We start from the raw sequence: 22,354 nt of genomic DNA on the forward strand, positions 1-22,354 counted from the left end.
ACTCAAAACATTTCCACACTCTCACGAGTGCTCATACTCGAGCTGGTGATTCCGATGTTGGTGGTGCTGCTGCTTCTGCTGCTGCCACTGCTGTTTCTATTGCTGGTGTTTTCATGAAGGGCAACAAGGAATTGTTACATTCATGCATCAAGTGCATCCTTTTTGTTGTTTTGCCGTGGTATGTATGTAGGTGCTTAGTTGAATGGGTGGGTGGGTGTGTGTGTATGTGTGTGGTTTCTATTAAAGCTTGTGAAAAAGGATGATTCTTGCCTATGTTTTTTTCTCTTTGTTAGATTATATTCATCTCAGTGTGTATGTGTGTGTGTTTGCCTGCGAATATTCACAATCTATGACTTAGTAGTGTTACTGCGCCCACGTTTTAGTTTTATTCATGTCCACATACCGATGCATTCCAACACTCGCATCGCTGTGTGTGTTTGTGTGCATGTGTACGTGCGTGTGTTTACATCCCTTTTTGTTTCTGCTGTTCAACAACTGTGAGCACGTAACGGGCCACACCCGTTGTGAAAACAACAATAATCATACAAGTTGTACAACTGATGAGAACGATGACGTTGACGGTAACGGTGACAACAACGTCATCGTCAACAACGGCAACGTTGAATAGAAAACATCATGAGGATACACAACACCCACAATGGTGTTTGTATTTTGTGTGCAGTTGTTGTTGTTCGTCGGATATGAATGATGCATAAAAAATTGCCTATATTTAAATGTCCGTTTAATAGGGCGGAACAGCTTTTTATTGTACATGATTTTCGGTATTCAAATGAAACCACTAAATCTGAAGTGAAATTTGAATGTTACTTTGATATTTATAATAACCCATAATCTATCTTTTGTCTAAATATGTATTTTTGGTACGCTTTGGCGTGTAATGTTTGGACCATATCGGACTCTCAATATTTACATAACCACCACATAAATGTCCCGACCAATGTTCGATATTTGAATGTGTATAAGAACTTAACGGCGTTTATACTTGTTCGGTACAAACATCGAAAACGCACCCAACCAATTAATCAACATTACGCTCCATCTTTATACTTTATCGATGATTCGAAAGAATGTTCCAAAATGGAAGGAATATGATCGAATATCGATCGTTTGTGTTAAAAGTAAGAAAAAATGGTGTTCATAATTTCATGGGAAATTTACACCAACATTATAATGCATTGTAAATTCCTTAAAATCCGTCTAAGCCTAGTGTATACTGATAATACCTATTCTATACCATGATAATCCATTTAGTATCACATTATTCGTCGATTTTACATTTGATTTGTGTCGAAGTATGTCCCTTAAAATAATGATTCAGATTTCGATGTAGGTCCCATGCAATTTCATCAGATTTCACATTTAAGTTGTTCGATATCCAGTCCACTCGAGATTTGTAAGTCGACTTACAAAATCTGCAATTTACTATTTCTTTCCAAATAATCCCACCGAATTGGGTAATTGTTTCAAGTGAGTAACCGAATTTTTAATCTCTATATTTACTATGTAACTCAGAATAACTACTATCCAATGCTGCCTGCAACTAAGAACTACATACCAAAAACAAACAACATACATATGTAACAAGAAAAACAACAACAAGAACAGTGTGTAGTAAAACAAAAACGACGACGACAACAGAGGGGAAGTGCACAACAATTTGTATGTGGCATGCTGCAGACAGATTAAAAATGTCGCTGGCTGTCGTTGTATGGTTTTTTTTTACTATTAAGAGACTTTTCTGAAGGACATTTTAACTTTCGACACACACATACACATACATACGCCATTCATACATCCATTCAGCAACCAAACGGCACACTCACACACACACTCCCACTGCTACAAACTAGCACTTGTTTATAACTGAATATGCATTTGGGGAAACGTACTCGCATTAGTTTGGCAAACAACATCATCAGAGGCATTAAAAACAACAACAACAAGCCTTGAGCTATGATGTTGTTGATAATGACAACGATGATGATGTTGGCGATGTTTAGACACAAAGATACATGCACACATACTTAAATGTATGTATATGTATATAGGTAAATTTATATCAATTCAATAGAATGTACCCACACACATACATTCGCATGTATATATTCACATATATATAGGATTCATACTCTACAGGAGAAGACAAAAAAAGACTGAAATTCTCTGTGACTATTTTATCTGAATTTCACAATAATTTGAAGGGTATCAAAGACACACAGGACAAGGTCGTCGTATTGTGGAAAATAATTGAATTCGAATTTTAGAAGCTATGGAAGATATCAGTTGTTGTGACTTACAATATAAATAGAGAACCATTAAAATCGAAAAATATGTGGTTTTTATTAATCTGTATACTCAAATCAATTTTGAAATAATTCTATTTTACTATTTTCAATATCACGAAATATACAAGAATAAGCCATATATGAAGTGTTATATGTAGTATAATTTAGTTAAAATATATACGAACATTTCGACGAATATCACCGCGTTGAGTTCTTCCAATTAATTTCCTGAAATTTTTGTAAAAGACATTTTAATTGGCAAATTCTAAGTTATTTCCTCCTATCATTTTAGGGACATTTATCAGGAATAATTTACGTTTCCTTTTGGAAAAATACTAGAATTCATAAATTGTGTTTCGAAGTGATGTATAATTCCAATGAATTTCACTTAGAGGTACTTTGGATTGAATTGTAATCTCACAATGACATATACGATATCCACATATTTCGCATTCAATTGAGCTGAAATAAGTACAAAAACATCCACATACATCGAAGAATAAACTGTTGTGAGAATATTTCTATATAATACAGTGTTTATGTTTATAGTTTTTGTTTTTATACCCTACACAACTATGTTGTCAGGGTATTATAGCTTTGTGCAGCCCCAAAAGTTTTTTTTTTTATCAAATGTAATGAAAGTAAAATTGTTGAGAATTTAGAAAAATAACGGTTAGGTTAGGTATCTAGCAGCTAGCAACATTAATATCGAAGTATTTCGTTGAGAGTAGGCAAAGAATCATATAGAACCACAAAAAGTTAGATTTTCATGGAAGTTGTGTAGGGTATCGTATGGTCGGCCCCGTCCGACTATACTGCTCCGCTCACTGGTTTTTTTTTTTGTTTTTTTGATCAAATGTAATGAAAGTAAAATTGTTGAGAATTTAGAAAAATAACGGTTAGGTTATCATTTATCTAGCAGCTAGCAACATTAATATCGAAGTATTTCGTTGAGAGTAGGCAAAGAATCACTTTCTGAGTGTACAGGTCGCATTTATGATCCGAATTGGATGAAATTTGGCACAGTTCATTTATTTGAACCATATTGAAATAAGGAAAAATCGGTTCAGATTTAGATATAGCTCCCATATATATATTTTCGTCCGATTTAATGTAAATGGTGCACCACAGTATCTATATATCTTTCGATTTGCACGAAATTTGGCATAGCGCACTGAATTGAGTCTAGAACAGGCATGGTCCGTGTGACGAATTTTTAGGTTTTCGACTGTCAAAAAGTTGTAAACATCGAAAACGTCATATACCTGTATAAAATGTAATAAATGTAGTAAACGTCATTTATTTCAATATTATTACCATATATAGTTATTTTCAAGAATATATATTATTTTTACGTACATCTGACTATTCCTTACTAGAGCTGATAAAAAATTCTAAACTTTTTTGAGAAGAAAATTTTGACATTTTATATGAATTTGAGTCAAGCATGCGTAATTTTCGAATTGATTAATGTCATTTATGTCACTGTTTCTGACGGACCATCTCTGGTCTAGAACGATGTGTGCTTTGTTTCGTAGAAATCGGTTCAGACTTCGATATAGCTCACATATACATCTTCGACCAATTTAATGTAAATGTTGTTCCAAAGTCCCTACATATCTTTCGATTTGCGCGAAACACCGAATAGCGTGTATCGAGTTTGCTATAAATGGATTTATACAAAGTTATCCAATCTAAACTCTAAATCTGCCCGAATGAAATGAAATAAGTTGCAGAAAGGCATGTATATATATTGGTGTTAGTCGGTTCACTTATAGATAAATAATAACATAACATATTCCCTCGAAGGAACTCTGACATTAAGTTGTTAGGAAACATATGTAGAATATACCCAAAGTGGTGAAGGTTATCATATAGTCGGCCCAGTCCGACTTGAATACTTTTCTTACTGGTTTTTAAGAGTATGTGCTACACATTGTGAAGTTTAAATACAGCTAATTTGATTGAAGGTGAGACAATACCTTCCAATTTCATCTTGAGCATACTATGTTAGTAAAAGTCAATTTTTTTTAATGTTAAATTTTTAACGACTAATGCCTTCATGCCTACAAAGCCTACAAATTGAGGATTACGTCCTTATGTAATTTTTTTTTTCGGATCTGGAAGAATATTTCAAATACATTTTGTACTAAAATTGGTTGAAAGTATGCCAAATTGCTAAAGGTAAAAGTACTAGAAATATTCGTATTCTGCAAGCTATCAAATGTGAAAAAGTGAATGCATTGGATTTGTTTCTTAGAAATAGATTAATTAAGTTTAATTGAATTATTTTTACTTCTAAGCTTTTTGGTTAAATACATAATTCTTAATAAAATACCAAAAAAAAATAATTTCATTCATTCAAAAAATTCAAAAAAAAAAAAAAAAAATTCATTTCATTTAGAAGTGAGATTGTGTCAATTGCATATGAGAGCAAACATCCTCAGAATACGTAAAACAATGCTAATTAATAATGTATTGAAATTCCAAATTAATGTATGACATTCAAATGATCATTTTAGAATCTCGCGACCTTCCGAACGAGTTGATTAGGAAGCTATACTTTCGTTTTTTGTAGTAGGGGCAGCATACATATGTGATGTTACTACTAAAATCTAAATGCCCGAAATGATAAATAGAACCTTTGTTGATTTTCCAAACATATTTTTCCTTTTACTCACTATGCAGTATCATTGACATACAAGCACGATTTCCATTTGTTTTGTTCCAATAAAAAGAAAAGCTTTTTATTTGATCTATTCATACGTACATTCAGATCATATACAGATTTGCATATTTTTTCCGTCTACAGGTTTCGTGAAAGGATTAACATCAGCTGAATCCATTGCTGAGTTCTCTAATCGCTGAATTGTAACCACTTGCTGCTGCTGCTTGTACAATCTCGCATAGCATAGGTTTTGGTCGGTCGGTCGGTTGGTTGGTTGGTTAGCTTGATTTGATAGATACAACAAAGCCATACAGAAATGTTCATTTAAAAATTTTAATCCTATTTTGACCCAGATTTTCAGTTCACAAATCCCTAAATGTCTAAGTGAAGGGGTTAAATGCTAAGCGCCACACAGTGCCACACCATGTTGCAAATTAGTTTAGTTGTGGGTTTAAGGTCATACAAGGTTCTTCTACTGGTTGGAGAATGTATGTGTGAACGTTTGTATTGTGACTATGGTCTGATATGTCTGTCTACTCGCCAATGTATTTATGTAGCTCGTATATGTGTCTGTTGATATGAATACGTTTTTCTGGATTCAAAGTGGGTGTTTCTTAAAATTTGTATATAATTTTCTTTTTAAATATAACAATTGTCTTTGGTTGTAAAGGAATTATATTTGTAAGGTCTATACAAAAATAATTATATTTTTAAATTTGTATTTAAAAGTGATTCATAGAATATTCTTTGGAATGTGTTGATTTTAGCCGGCCTATATTTCTATCTTAACACGAATTTCTAAATTATATGTGAACAAATTTGTTCGTCAGAAGAAATGTCAATAACTGTTTTGCAATCAAGGGATATGCGAAGTTAAGTATGATTTATTTCCCAAAATATCAATTCAAAATTTACTGTAAGGCATTTTTCTATACGTCTATTGCTATTCTAAGAATGTTATATATGAATCAGATTGAGACAATTTTTCGAAATTCAAATTCTAAATTGTCTTTATTTTCTGAAATGCATATTTGTATTGTATACGAATTCGAATTGTCTTTATTGATTACCAACAAAACATGGAATGAAATATATCTTTGTTCTTGTATTATGCATTGGAAAATTACAAATCTTGTGCGGCTTTATATTTTTGTTAAACAATTCAGAATTTTGATTCGTTAAACCGGAGTGAATCCATGACTTTTGAATATGAATTCATTTCAGTATGTGGATGTTCATACATACATATGTATGTTCATGAACATATGAATTCTAACCCACATTCATACCCACTTACAGGTATTTGTGCTTGTGTATGAAGTCATTACACATGTAGTGTACGACCACATACCCAAATATATGGTAGCAATGTTGGAAGAATGCTGAACGACTGGCGAGTGCATGCCACAGTGATGCAGGGTGCAAGTTTGTAATTCACTTTCACTTGCACTTCGTTCTCAGCGAAACCTTTCAACTCAATCCAACAAATCAAGCGAACGACACACTAGAAGAACAAACAACTGAAAATTGTAGTATTTAACAGAGTTGCCAGATTTTTTGTTTAAAAAAATTGCTCCAAACATGTATTATGTTTGAACTTGTTATTCCGAGGGGACAGATTTATGATTAGTTATCAAATTGTATGTGTAAACATAGGGCTGCAAATACTCTGAGCTAAACTTCTTTAGTAACCGTCTATGTATCAATGTATAAAATACGCAAACAATATCATATAAGGTCCACATTCCTTATATGCCAGTTGACAAAACCTCCTCCAATTGGTCGGATTAGACCTAATCGGTAACAATAGTATAAGCACGTCTAAACCCAAAACACGTATACACATACACAAGCACACCCCCATATCAGAAATATTGTTATATGTGTAAAAAACGTGTTCATGAAAATGTCGACGAACACAACTACAGACAACAACAAAAACACCTGCAAAACAACAACAATCAAAGTGAATGTGTTTGCCGTTAGTGATGATGGATTCAGTTTTATTTGAATTTAGCATTTTGTTGTTGTTGTTGTAGTTTTTAGGGGGGTTTTGTTTTAGTTTTCTGACATTGCTCTGGTTAGTTGTTGGTGTTGATGCCTGATTGTTGACACACACAAACACCCACATGCAGAGGCATAAACACTCAGATATGCACATACACAAAATAATGAAATCAACAACAGCAACAACAAGCACTACAAAAACCTCATCATCACAAAGGACAGGATGTCTCATGAGCACCTTTAATAGCCCACAAATACTCTTAAATATAATTTTGCATATCACTTGCGAGTTTGTGTAGAACATACACACGCACACATAAGCAAACACTCACACACCGCACCTACATTATCACCAAATGTATCTGCAGACGTTGGATTATAAACAAGATGATAATGGATCACAAACTTTGGAAATGTTTGAAACACTCTCTGATATATTTATTTAGTATAATTTAAAACGCTACACACTTAAGATTAGGATGATTTTCTTCAAATACAGGACTACGACATGAGCGCTTAATATCAAAATTAAGATTCATCTTTGTTGATTTAATCAAATGATATTTAATATAAAATCGATCGATTTCAAATTTTACCAACCAGTAAAACATCAAACAGAAAGCTTCAATGCTGCAGGCACATCCTCCTGTAGAGATGGTGACAGATACAGATAGCGTTTGAGGATCTATAAGGAGCATATTGCAAAGTTTCTGGTATCAAATAGTAACGGTGAAAAAGATATCCAGAACAAATTCATTTCTTATTGGTTCTGGGGTATAGATGAAGTCAGAATAGCAATTGATCGGGTGAAGAAGAATAAAGCAACAGGTACCGATGGATTACCGGACGAACTATTCAATACCGGTGGTCAGTCACTGATCAGGAGCATGCACCAACTGATTAGTACAACTGGGCAGCATCCTATGCCACGTGCAAAAGAGGAAGACAAGAGGAATTAGTCTCCTTCCCATCGCATATAAAGTGCTATCCAGCGTACTGTGTGAACGATTGAAGCCAATGGCCACTATTATTGGATCTTATCAATGCGGCTTCAGCCCTGGCTAATCTACACCAAATCCTGGAAAAGACACTAAAAATACATCGACACATTCCACCTATTCGTCGACTATAAAACCGCATTCGACAGCGCAATCCGCGTTCGGCATTCCTGCAAAATTAATACGACTATGCAGTATAATTTAAATGGCACAAGGTCAGCAGTTAAAGTCGGAAAGGAGGAGCGCTTCAATGCCGTCAGTTTGTGGTGTGACCTTTTTAACATCCTGTCATACGAGATGCAAATTTGAACGGAAATGACACTCTGTACACCAAAGAGCATATCGACGCCTCTGAACTATAGTATGCTAAGTCGACTTAGCATGTTTTAAAGTTCTTTACGTTTTTAGATACTACGGTCCTTAATTTAAATTCTCTGAAATTTTGGTAATCATCGGCCAATCCAAACCAAAGTTATAAGCAAAAATGTGCTTAGCATGGCACGTAAGATTAAAGAAAGTTCCATACTTTGAAAGCTTCTACTGAAAAACTCACTTTTCAGATTTAGCATACTATTCTTCGGAGGCGTCGATATGTTACTAGCAATACTCAGCAATTCAAAAACAAGGTCGCCTCTCGCCAGTCCAAACCCACCCACCCACAAGACGCTGATACTACCCGTGCTGGTGTATGGATCTGAATCATGGGTACTTGCGCAAGCAGATGAGACAGCTCTTAGAGCGTTTGAGAGCAAAATTCTCCGAAAGATCTATGGACCGATCTGCGTCGACGGTGAATATAGCTGTCGAATGGAACATGAGTTGTACCATATATTATCGGACATCGATACAGCCAACGGTATCAATCTGCAGCGACTACGATGCGACTATGTTAGGTCATGTTGTGAGAATGATGAGTATGTCCCAACTCATAGGACATATAAAAGTGAGCCAACTGATGGTTCACGCAGAAGGGGAAGACAACATTTCGGAACAAGGTCTTTCAAATTGGAAGAGAAGTTTTTAAGCTCGTTTTATGGAACAAATGTTCTGTCACAAGCCAGCTAAGTTGTGTTTAGCTCATAAATAGGGTCTGCTATAGTTTAAGGTCTAGTAGCCAGAGCTTTACTTTTATACACTAACTATTTACCCCTGAAGGACATAGACCCGAGAAATTGATAATATATTCAAGCGGAGTGCTTGACGTTTAATATTAGTTATATTTGTTGACCTCTAGTCGTTCAAGAGGGTTCAAATGTTGCGAAATATTGCCCAAGCTCGGAATGTAGTACCACAGAAACTTAGATTTTCGTGGAGGTTGTGTAGGGTCGGCCCCGTCCGAATATACTCCTCCGCTCACTGGTTTATGTATAAAAAGAAATCAAAAAGTATGGTATGTAGAGAGAGTAGAAAAACAGACAACAAATATCGATCTTGTAATATTTCCTGATGTTCGAATTATAATTGTATGAGCAGAAAAAAAAAACAAAGAAAAAATAACTAATACATTTACAGCTTTGCTCAACCAAGTATTTTAAATAGGACTGTATAATGTCAGAAGATAGTACTTATCGGTTCACTCCTTCTAGTCAAGGGTCAATATTTCGAAAATTGTATATCTCACATGCATAGATGACTGGTATAATATGTTAATTTATGGCTAATAAACAGAGACATGAATTGAAGTTACTGGTTTTTATTTCAGTTTCTTTTTTCCCACATAATAGTTTTCAAATAATTTCATCGTGGAAAGATACAGCCTTTTTATTTGCTTAACTATTATAATGTTGATGCGTTTTTTTTTTTCTACTTGGGGTATCAATGTGTGTGTGTTTGAATATAACCTACTATGAAATAAATAAATAAGCTCTCCTAAACACGGACTCGGTGGAAAAAAATGAAAACAATTTGTAAACATCCATAAACTTGAAAATAACAAAAACTATTAACTGAAAGCCTCACACATACATACACACACATACGTCATTTAATGAAGAGGCTCGTATGAAAGAAAGTGGGAAGGTGGATTTCAGATAATTTAGGTTGTTTAACTTGGTGAGACAGAAAACGTTATTGAAACCTTATTCCTGGGAAAATACTGCTCCAAAAAATGTATTAAGTCTTACGAATGATATTTAAAATCTATTCAAAGAGAAATTTGTGAAAAATTGCTTCAAGATTCGATGTATTGTTTGACTGAAATTTAAAATAAAATAATCCTACAAATTTCGGTAGCACTGGACGCACTGTAGCGAATGAGTGATGGTGTTGTAATAAACAAATCAATCACACGTCACCTAGTCCTTTAATGAATGCTTTCCTATAATTAACAAAAATGATTTATTAATAACCAAATTATCATACACACGTATTATTTTGCATCCACAAGTCTTATGTTTCATTTTTCACAGCGAGGTAAATAAAAATGTGCTAGATGTTTGTGTAGAGCATGCCTAATTTTCATTGAGAAAAAAATATACCCAAGCCCACCATTAAAACATTTCCAGCTCTTTGCCATGCCAATGAAAGAGTTTTTTCCCACACTGTATTTTGTTTTTCTTTTTCCTAAAAGTTCGCTGTCAGTCAGTCAGTCAGTCAGTTTGTTTGGCAACATTAACATTATCATGCCTGTCCCTACAACACAGAGACACAGAGATTACATGTAGCAACGACGAGCAAGTTGAGGTGTTGTATCTAATGTTTAATTTTCATAGAGGGGTTCCAAGTCCTTTGAGTTGATTTTGGGAGGTGGGGGGTGTAGTTTGGGCCTATTTTTTATGCGGTTGTTTTTTGCTTCTACTGTGGCTAGCAGTGGCATAGACGCTACGTTGTTTTACGTTTATGTTAATGGGTGGTAAATTGACTTGCCCATTCAGTTTGCTTTTCAGGTTTTCTCTTTTATTGGTAAGCGTGTTTGTTTGTCTTTTCAATGGTGATGCTGGTTGTTGTTGGTATGTTTCTGTTCTATTTTATTCATTTTTTCTTCTTCATCATATTCTGTACTTACCCGTTGGCTGCTGCTGCGGATGTTGTTGCTGTAGTTGTGAATTTATAGAATTTCGGGGCTTGACTTTGGAGCACATGGAGAACATAATGGCTTCTGGCTGGCTGGCTGACTGTTTGGCTGATGCTGTTTCTGCTGTTGTATTTCACTTAAGGGGTTCCGACTTTTGTTTGTTTGTTCGATTTTTTCTCTGTTCACTTTGTGTTATTGTTGTTGTGTCTTTATTTGTTTGGATTTCTATATTTTCTTTTCTTGGTATAAAATTGATGAGGTTTTTCTTCTTTTTTTTTTGTTTAAATTATTTTCAATGTGTTATTTTTCTTCTTGCTTCTTATCCTTAATCTTCTTCCAAGGAGCAAATATTTTTCTCTGTAAATGTTTGTGGGTGAGTGAGGGAGTGTGAGTGTGTGTGTGTTTATTGAAGAAGAATACCAAACAAATAAACAAGAAATAAAGAGTTAGTCTGTGGCAAACAAGTGATGTCACCATTTTGAAATATATACCACAACGTTGACGACGATGGACACGAGACCGAGGACGGCGACGTTGAAAGTATTCTCTTAAAACCACAAAATATCTGAAAGCACTTGACGAAAAACATGTTGTGTCTGTTTTGTATTGAAATCTCGGTTAATATTTTGCGTTCATAAACGTTTTTCAATTTACAGTTATTGACAAAGTACCCAGTTTAAAGTTTTAATACTTTCGTTAAATTCAATGTTTATTTTTGGTTGTTGATTGCATTCGTTTTTATTATTTGCATTGTCCCATAAAGTTGTTTTTGATAATATCTCCTTATATGTAACTGAATTTATCTTTAAATATACATTTTTCCACAAACTGTCTTGATGAACGTCTTGTAATTGTTGTTCCCAAAAGTTTGTAACACCACGAACAAAATTGGTCGTGGAACCAGCTTTATGTATACGTAGCATATCTCTACTAGTTGAAACAATTAGCTATGTCCTGCCGACTGTCCATTATAACTTGGAATCAAAGTACAGACAGTCGGTTCTGCTAAGACACTAAATGAAATCAGGTGAGCTATACAAAATTTCAAGTCAACTGGGCAGACTTGGAGGCCTTGGTATACCATTTGTATGAAATCAAATAGAATTATTTATGAAAGCTATATGTAAATATACAGCAGCGTTCAGAAGCCAGTGAATTTTTGAACACTTTCTACGTCATAAAAATAAAAAAAAAAATCTAATTTAAAATAGTTTGTTGTGTAAATCTTCAATTTCTAAAAAAAATAAAGAAAACAAAAAACACGTTTGAAAAAAATTGCGGAATATTTTTAGTAACTATATTGAAGTTGTAACTATGATAAGGTGTCATTTATACAATTTGGCATACTTCCAACCAATTTCAGTGCAATTTAATTTTGAAATATATTATTAATAGCCTCAGATCCGCTGACAAATTTCGACTAAATTATCAGGGGCTGAATGGTACTGTCCCATCTGCCCTCGATCACCGACTAACAGGTTTGAGGAATACAAAATAAGCATATTATTGTGTTAAAACGTATCCATCTACATTTCCCTTAGACGTGAGTTCATACAACTTAGAAGCGTTTACGCCCTCTTTTTTGAGGTTAGGGAACAACGGAACACCGTTTTTTATCCGTTTTTATGTTCCAAAGTAGAACAGTATATTTCACTTAATATGCGGATGGTCACTTCGGGGGATTTTAATGATTTCTTTGTGATTTGTTACTGCTAGGTGTTTTTTTTATTTTTGTTCAAAACTTTGCACAATGTTTTTAATAAACGAGATTGAAATAAATTATAACTTATGTTTTCGTAAAAAAGAACTAATAAAAACTAAAGAATATGTAAAAACGTGTAATTTTCCATGTTTTTTTCTTCAAATAATACACAACATGCAAACGGGCGAAAGTGAGTGCATACGCCACTGTACACTCGCCACTGTATATGGTAGCAATATCTAAATATGAATCTATTTAATCTATTTGGCTTGATATTTGATTAACAAGTCTTCAAAAAGTTGATGCTTTGTGGGGGAGGTACTAGATATGGCTAGATGGTTAAAATATTAGTTTGTGCGAATTTCAGTTCAAATCGGAAAGTCTGTTCCATTGATATTATAAATTCATTTATTCCATTTCATTGATATTATATCAAGGCGATCGAGCCCATTAATGATGAGAATTACAATGTACATGGTATACAATTAACTTTACCTTAAAGGATAAAACTACTCCACAATTTATTGTATATTTTGTCGATTGGTACCAACGTTGCCAAATTAAATGTTTATGAAGTATTTGATTGAAATAAGTGTAAGCCCGTGTCAAACACTTTTATGTCAAAGTGTGCAATCTTAATTTGAAATGCTAATTTTGTTCAATGCCACTGTCTTCATGAAATTTTCCACTTCAGAGATGTTTGCATTTTGTTTTTAAGTTTTTGCTTGACAAAAACTAAGGGCTTCTTATAAACGACCTCCTTATTATATATCAAACTATATATATACATGTCTCGTCACGTTGTCAAAGGATATACATGATGAGACAAACACAATCACACTATCCCCCACACACACACTCGCACACCATTTATTACATATGGACACATGGCCCTGTAGTGGCACTTCATTCACTAACAACACTTCAACACTAATGTTTTCGTATTCAGATTCGTATACGCATCGTGTAGTTTGTATTCAGATTCGTTCGCCTTTGCCATGTCTACCCTGGTTTCCTTTTTTCTAATTGGAGACATTATGGCAATTAGTTTTGCTTGGGGGACGAAGATGACACACGCCTATTGGCACTTTGGCCAGAACTTAAGATTTCAAACAGGTGTGTCCAAGCGACACTCACAAGCTTTTTTCTCTTACTCAAATATACAAAGATGAAAAGACTTTAGGTTTGCCGTTTTTTTAAAGTGAAGCTTTGGCCATTTCCTCCTTGCCTTGGTAAGGTGTGGAATGGTGGTGGACGTCTTTTGTAGCCCTTAAATATTTGATGAATTTTACACCTTGACATTCTAGGACAGCGGCGGACAGATTCTCCTCCATAGTTTGTTGGGTGCCTATTTGCCATCGGATTATGGTGAATTAAAGATTAATGGTTGTTGACAAATTGTGATAGTCATTGTTTACGGCGACATTTTCTTTAAGATGGAGATGGATTTTGAGAATTTCAATTAAGAATGTTTAAAGTAATTAACACCCTGGTAAGTGAGTTATCTGTCGTTTCTGTCATTCCGCTCCTAGTCAATGAAAATGACAATGTGTGGGAGCCGTGTACAGGAAGGGAAGCTATGACGTTAACACTAGCCATTTATTTTTGTATTTGTAGGCGTTGGTATAACAGTGACATTGTACGTTTCCCAATTCGAAGTTTATAAGCAGAGCTGGAGATGGTTGGGAACTTTGACATGCCAAAAATATAATAAAGTTGTACTAGAGTTAATAATGGCCACATAAGATTGTGTGTTTGTGAGCCCAGGAATATGACAAACTTCACAAGGAAATATCAATTAAATACATACATATAGCATACACTTTTAACGTCATCATCAAAAGACGTAGTTCAATCAATGTTGGTATCAGAAATATTGATTTCGATTTTATTGAGTTCAATATAGAGAATAATTATTGATTGTCAACATTCCGCAATATCATTATTTTCACAATATTGCACTGTGTGTCATATACATACATACATACACATTGTGCATACTGGGTTTTTTTTTACAAGAATCGTGACTCTTTTGACATGAACTTCTTTCAATCTAATAGACGAAAATCTAAACAGACTGGCTTATAAATATTCCAGGGAGTCTGTCTTTGTCCTCTTGTTTTTTTTTTTTTTTTTTGTTTTTTGCTACATAACGTCTGACTGTGTATTGTCTCGTCCTGCTGAGCCTTACTGATGGCCATGCTGATGATAGGTTCAAAGTTGTGTGTAGTCGTTGATGTCTGACAACGGTTGATTCGGCCTGGTCTCGTCTCTTTTTTCATTCATTGTCAAAAAACACGTTGATGGCTGGCTCTTTGTTTTCGAGGTATCCTCTTCCGTTTGTTATTGCCACAAAGCGGCTAAAATAACCAACAAATCACTCTAAGTGCCTCAACAACAACAGAGACCGAAAAGCAAAAGTTTTTCCCAATTTTTTGCTTTCGTTTCCTTCCTTCCTTTTAATGTTCCCCACCGTTCATTCTTTTTTCGTTTTTGTGTATTAACAACAATTTAGCCTATTGTCGGTCTTTGTATTAGGGCGAAGATGAGAGTCTGTGGACGTTATTGTTTTTGTAGCGTAATGAAGTGTTCTTTCGCAAGAAGACAACAAACATCAAACTGAGGCTGTTGATGCTGCTGCGGCTGCTACTCGACAAAAAACAGAGGTAGGTGGCAAACAGGAGGTTTGTTGTGAGCCTTACTGAAGCCACCTAAAACACTAAGGAGAACTTTTAATTGGATTTTTTGTGTTGTTTCTTGAATTTTGTCAGTCTTTTTTTTGCAATTCGCTTGGATTCTTTTTTGTTTCAACTTTTTTGTCGGTTGACGTTTCACCGCAATCAACGGCCAAAGTTAATGAATTTGGCCAAATTATTTTCTCTTAACGAGTAAATGTGCAGACACATACACACACATACACAGTGCGATGAGTGTGGTTTTAAGGCGTCCTTTCGTTTCCTTTGCACACCGAAATAGATCATATGTTTTGTGGTTCAAAGTCTTAGGGTTAATCGCGTAGAAGTTCGTTAGGATGTCGGCTTCTAATCAAGCGGAAAATTAAAAATTGTTTTTAAATTGAGAAACTTTTCAGTTTTTGTGCGTTTTTTTCTAAAGTTCAAATTGTGCATTGAAAACTGATTTCATAGAAATTTGTTTTTCTTTTCTTATTATTGGTGTTTTTTCTCTTCTTCTTTTTTGATTTTTGTTCAATGTTTTGATTTTTATGAATTTTGTCTGGCGAACATTTCTAGGGATTTTTGTACACACCTCAGTTTAAGTTAACGGCCGAGACTCAACTGAATGGAAACTGTAAAAAATGTGACTTGTAGACGATGACAACGACGACTAGACGACAACAGCTGCGTCTCGGTGTGAGTGCGCGCTCGTTAGAGATGTTTGTCTGATACTCCTACTCGCAGTAACTGAGGATGCCAAAACAGACATTAACAGTGGCAGAATGAAAGCTTAAAACGAACCAACGAACAAAACATAGGGACAGTATCCCAATAGGCAGTGTTGCCTTTTCACTGGTAAACGTGTATTTTACCCCATAATTATATTCATATGTAATATTATCGGTATCCAATTCGGTATTCTATCTATATTTCATGTTACTTCAATAAATCCCTAAGATAATGGTTAATTATTATTCTGTTGTTCGTATTCAAGGTTGGCAAAAATCAATGAATGAAATCAGAAATCATGTACTCCTCCTGCTGTATGCGTATGTGTGTGAGTGTGTGCTCGAATCAGTGTATAGCATGAGCATAAAGCTTTCATTCATAAACTCCTACATCTGGCTACAACGATAATGCGAATGTAGAAAGCTTTGAAATGTTTCGTATAAGGGAATATTTGTGAGCATGTGTGTGTATTTGTGTTTGCGAATAGTTGCTGGGAGGTTCCCCACTGTGTTAACATGGACGTTAATTTGTTTTAATAGAATTTATATTCTGTTGAGATGCAATATGCAGTGGACATAACAAAAACAAGAACAACGGGGTCAATAAGGGTTATAGTAGTCGGTGGGGCTCATGGGGAAAACATACAGTAATCACTGGCAAAACATTTGTTATAATTTGAAATTATTGAGCAGATACATTCAAGTTGGATTCATTTTTGACATCACTAGTAGAAATAAAGAACATACAAACTGTTGAAGGAACATAATGAAACGTTGAGAGATACGGATCTATGCCGTTGAAGAAAAATTGTGTATGACCTGCTAATGTTGTGCGGTGAAACAGTAATTATTTTTTATTTTTATATTCATTTTTATATTATATTTTTTTATTCTTTAAATCGTCCTCTTTTTTTTGAAAAACTTCGAGGTTACACTATCATGTGATATTTTGAAACTATAATACTTTTCGTGCCGGTCTAGAACGAATTTGAAAAAAAACTCAACCATATCTGAAACCAAATTTCAAGATTCTAGCTTCAGACGTTTCGTCAGTTACTTACAATTGGTCCCTCATAGGGTGAGTACATCTTTTATTTTTCTCTTTTTGTTTTCCTTCTAAAAATCGTCTCATGTTTTATGAATTTCCTTAATTTGTATGTTGTTAATCGTTTTACATACATCCATACTTGTTATACTTTCAATTACCCGAATACATACACACATACCGACATAAACAATATAACAAATAATGGAAAATGTATTCTAGACAGGAGGTGAGCTCATCTCAAATTACAAGTGATATTTCACCAGTGATGACACTAAACTGCTGAAACAGAGAAACGAAAAAAGAAAAAAAGAAGAGAACAACGACGATGACGACGTGATAATAAAAACGACTCAAATGACAACAATAACAGTCTTCGCTTTGGGCGAACGGTGCCAAACAAAGTGCTCATCAACGCGCACTCATATTCAAACACATCGCCATGCACACACACACCCGGACACACACTCTCATCTACGCGTAAGCCATTGAAGGGAAACTTGACGACATTAACACTGCCTGACTGCCAGTCAAGCTAAGCAATATCGCTGGTGTGCCAGCCACAGACGCACGTACATCGTATTACACAGTGTAATCCTTGCATAACTGCCAAACAACAGATACACGATTTGACGTCCTTCGAATTGAGTATGAGTGTGGCTATGTGTGCGTGTGTGTGTAAATATATGTATGTGTTCCCGCCCCAAGCCGCGTTGTTGGCTGCGGGGTCCTACATTCGGCCGTCTGCGATGTTGGCTTGCGAGAAGCCCTTCTTCCATTTAACGTTGACTGCTCAGTTTTAGCGGCAACGACCCGAAAACATATGGTGGCATCCGTACACACACACGCATCAGCCAGCAACACACATCGCGCCGAGAGACAAGTGTGACAAGCGAACATTAAATATGCTATCCTACAGTCAACATATTCTCGTTGTTGTGGTTGCGATTTCTCTCGTCGTCGACGGCATCCATAATGTTGTTACCTTAACAGGGTCTGTTGGCGACATGGCTCTGTTAGATGCTCAGCAGCTGAACACGATGGGGCAGCAGACTCACGTCTCTGTTGTTTGTGTAATCGAAATGTGGACGATAAACAGGAAAGTCTCGCCTCGTCTCGTCTTGTTTTGAATCGCATCGTTGTGTATTTTTTGTTGTGTTTTGTCCTGATTTTCTTTTGGGGAGTAAAGCTTTTTTGGAACAGCATTGTTCCCTTTTGACACAATTCTAGCTTTCCTCTATGCCCGAGCTTTCACGATATCCCGCTACACCCGAGAGTCCGACGCTATCTCGCAACTGCAGATGAGAATTTTTGTTGTTTGTTTGATTTCTTGTTGTTTTATGTGGAAAAACGAATGTTTCTCATCGGTGTTGTTGATGTTGTAGTTGTTTTGATGTGACTTTGACCGCGTTCTTCGTCGTTGGCAATGTGTTTGTGTGTTGATGTAACTAGGTTATACGCCCACAATGGCAAATGTCTTGCAGACACAACTTAGTATTGGTTCTGATGTTGTATGTTTGGCATTCTTTGAAAAAGTTGTGTATGTGAGGGAGTGTATGTGTGTGTGAGTTCCATTGCTGTCTTGAATTTCAGCTTGTTTTCGGCATTATGTTCTTGGAACAACTTTTTGGTATCATCATCATCATCATGGAACATAGCAAGAGAAGTTTAGATTTTTTTGTCGTTTTGTATTTCTCCTTGTTTGTGTACGTTTCATGTACACACATGTATTTATGTGTGCCTGTATGTAAATATTTTAGTTGAGTTTTTTTTTCCTGTACAAGTTGGCATATGTACACAGAATAGCACACTCACAGACACATGCATAGATGAGGCTAAAGTGTCAAAATACCAGAAGGATGTTTAGAACAATTTTCTGTTCTGAGAATATTTGCTTGGATTATGTTGCTGCGATACTTTCCCTACAGGAAAAGTTCACAATTCCGAAGGATATATGAATTCCTTGTGAGTTTCTTTTGCTACAGCCGGAGACGAGTGGCAACAGCAGCAAGCAAGCAAGCTATGACTTGTTAAAGTTGCTGTCGTCCATGGCCGAAACGAAACGAGAGTGAAATATAACTATTGTTATTTGATATGACTTTGACATAGGGACGTTATTAAATATTCACCAATCCTTGCTGCTGTTGATGTTGTTGCTCTGGCCGCTGCCGTTGCTGCTATTTGTTTGTGAAGAGTATTGTGATAAGAATCCTGAATTGCTTGTATGACAATAAAACTTGTTTCGTTATTGGCAGAAGTATTTCTCGTATATTATTAATAAATATTTGTTGTAACAACTTTTACAATAACAAAGAAAATATTGATTCGATACGAGGATATTCAATATTTATGAATTTCGATGCGTATGATTAATTTTGTATATTGAACTGTGACAATATTAATCATACGCCACGTGATTGTTAGGCAAACCGATCAAATTGTATTTATAATTCAATGGGGTCAACGGTTGGGATATTTTAGTTAATTTGAAAACTATTGTGAGAGTATTGTCACATGCCCCAGAGGGTGAGGGTGAGTAAGCCGGAGTCGTTCTAGACAGTCTTTATGTTTTCTTAAAGAGTAAACATTGCCTTATAGCCAATTAATTTTGTACGTTCGTTGAATTAGGTTACACAAAACTTTGCGTTGGTTGCTTGGCTTCTTCGGTTATGCGAACATGCGACATTTTTGATCCATATATTTCCTTAGACTTTTCGATAATTTTGCATATATTAAAGTTAAATACGTCTGCGTAGTTTGTTGAAGTTCTTCCTCTCAGAATTTGACATCAGGGTTAGGTTCCTCTGATGACAGTAACTCTCGGAATTTTTATAATCAAAGCTGCAATTACATTTATTATTCAATTGCACTTATAATTGAAACCATTCATGTTCAATGCCATTTAACCCTACACAAGTATCACTGTACTTAAATTTTCATTGGATCTAAATCTCGATTTTGTGGTTGATAACTTCTCTTATTGTAGAAAACGTTTAAGCCTTAGAATGAAATTGTATTTCATCCTTTAGACATTCATGCTTATTCGTTGTTCATATTAATTAAAAAGTTAATTGAGTTTGGATCATAAACATGGTCTTTATAGCCATATTTATGTTTTAAATATTAACCGATCACAAACCGAAAATCTCCAGAACTAGCAAAATATGTTGACCCATGTACACATCTGAGAACTTACTTTACTTATCTGGCTTGTGTGCAGAACATTTGTCCCTAAAGCCGAGCTTAAAAAATATTTCCAGGCGAGTATATCTTGTGCGCAGCTCTTCAAATTTAAAGAACATGTTCCTAATTGTTGACTTTTACTTGATCTTTCCATCAAATTCGTGGTCTCCTCCATCTGCGTGAAGGAGGCCTTTTTTGAATTGCTTACGCTGAACATAGTAGCATCTCTTGGCCACTATTCTTCTCCGGATTTCAAAGCTGATGTCATTAGTTTGGAGGTACTGAGGTATATAAAATCGTTCACTACCTCGAAGCTGTAGATTTCAAGTTCCACAGTTGGTCCGAGTCTACTGGATGTATTGCCCGTTGATACCATCAGCTTCTTCTTTTCGCCGTAGATCTTTTCCAAGAGTTGGAGCAGTGTGAAGTGGTGAATTTGGCAGGTGTGAAGTCGCATTGGTATGGTCCAATAATGTCATTAACCATTGTTCACACACCTCGCTGGATAGCACTTTATATGCGATGGGAAGGAGACTAATTCATCTATAGGTGACACATATCGCCTTGACTCCTTTTTTGCGCACGGGATGCTGAGGTTCCAATCATTGGGCATGTTCCTCTAGGCAAATTGTACTAATCAGTTGCTGCATGCTCCTGATCAGCGTCTAACCACAGGTCTTGAATAGTTCGGCTGGTAATCCATCGGCAACTGCTGCTTTATTATTCTTCAGCCGACTAATTAGTATTCTGACCTCATCCTGGCTAGGGTGTACACAATTTATAACGTTACCGTTACTACTACAAAAAATGCTCCCTGCAGATCCTCAACATGCTGTCTATATTTGTCACCAGTAGGCCTAACAATATCAAATGTTGTTAAAAGTTACAGAATAGGCCTACAGGTTTCCTACTTCATCCCTACAGGAGTACGTGTCCGCACCAAAGCCGTCGGTTTGGTGTTTTTTTTTCTTCTTCTTTCTCCATTTTTGAAAATAATTTTCTCCTCTTTTTCTCCCGGTAATTCTCTCCCGCATTGCGTGTTTCTACTCTTTGCCCTATACGCTGCATTTTTCAGAAGCATTAGGTCTGTTAATCCGATTTCCGATCGGTGGTCTTTGGTACCCAAGTATTGCTTTTGCTGCAGTCTGAAGGGAGTGGACAATTCTCTGCCTTTGCATTTCTATATTATTATCGGGACAAGGAGTGCTTTCGACTAGCATGTGGGTAAGTTGAGCGGAGTAGGCTCTGTGTACGGATCCCATCTTCGGACTTGATCTAGGCTTGGTAAAAATAGTAGGTTGCGTAAGATTTTGTTCAAATCGAACATTCCATTCGCCTGAAATTGGATATATAAATATTGAAAATGTTCACAATTTGTGGGGGAGGTACCAGAAGGGGTGGGCTAATGGGTCCGATATTCGGACTTCATCTACGCTAGCTAAAGGCAATAGGTTGTACAAAGTTTGGTCCTAATCGGATAGTCCTTTGACATGTTATTATAAAATTAACTTTTTGCACAATTTTTTTAAAGTACCAGAAGAAGTATAACAATGGGTCCCATCTTCGGACTTGATCTAGGCTTGGTAAAGATAATAGGTTGTGCAAGGTTTGGATTTTTAATATTGAAAATGTTGACCATTTGTGGGGGAGGTATCAAAAGGAGTAGATCGATATTCCCCATCTTCGAACTTGAACTAAGTTTGGAAGAAATATTAAGATGTGCCAACTTTAGAAATCGATTACTCGACAAACAGACAGACGGATGGACTGTGAATCGACTGAAACGAATTCGGTACAAAGAAACATGGAGTCTAAAACTAATATTTTGATGATGCACATTTTCAGTGTATCAATGTGTATATACCCTCATTAGCCATAAGGCAGACGGTATAAAAAATATAGAATTTATTGAAGGAGCTTTTAAGGTCCCAAACACCAATATAGGGGTTTCGGATAAAGTATCGGCTAGAAGTGAAAATGGACATGCAAATATATTGCATTTTTGAAATCTCTATCGACATCATTGTAG

The 22,354-nt window shown here is 35.6% G+C and overlaps 1 protein-coding gene across 1 annotated transcript in view; it reads right to left on the reverse strand.

The window, feature by feature from the left end:
- The window catches only part of LOC133325750 (uncharacterized), a 32,650-nt gene extending 21,545 nt beyond the window's left edge, over nucleotides 1–11,105 (reverse strand). Inside the window, exon 1 of the mRNA XM_061534474.1 lies at nucleotides 10,984–11,105. Coding sequence (XP_061390458.1) covers nucleotides 10,984–11,068 — 85 coding nt within the window. The 5' untranslated portion in view covers nucleotides 11,069–11,105. The remainder of the gene's footprint in view (nucleotides 1–10,983) is intronic.
- Nucleotides 11,106–22,354: the final 11,249 nt, after the last annotated feature.

This window comes from Musca vetustissima, unplaced genomic scaffold (assembly GCF_032173495.1).
Source record: "Musca vetustissima isolate MV318-11 ecotype Yass unplaced genomic scaffold, APGP_CSIRO_Mvet_v1 utg27337, whole genome shotgun sequence".
Classification (NCBI taxonomy): Eukaryota; Metazoa; Arthropoda; class Insecta; order Diptera; family Muscidae; genus Musca; species Musca vetustissima.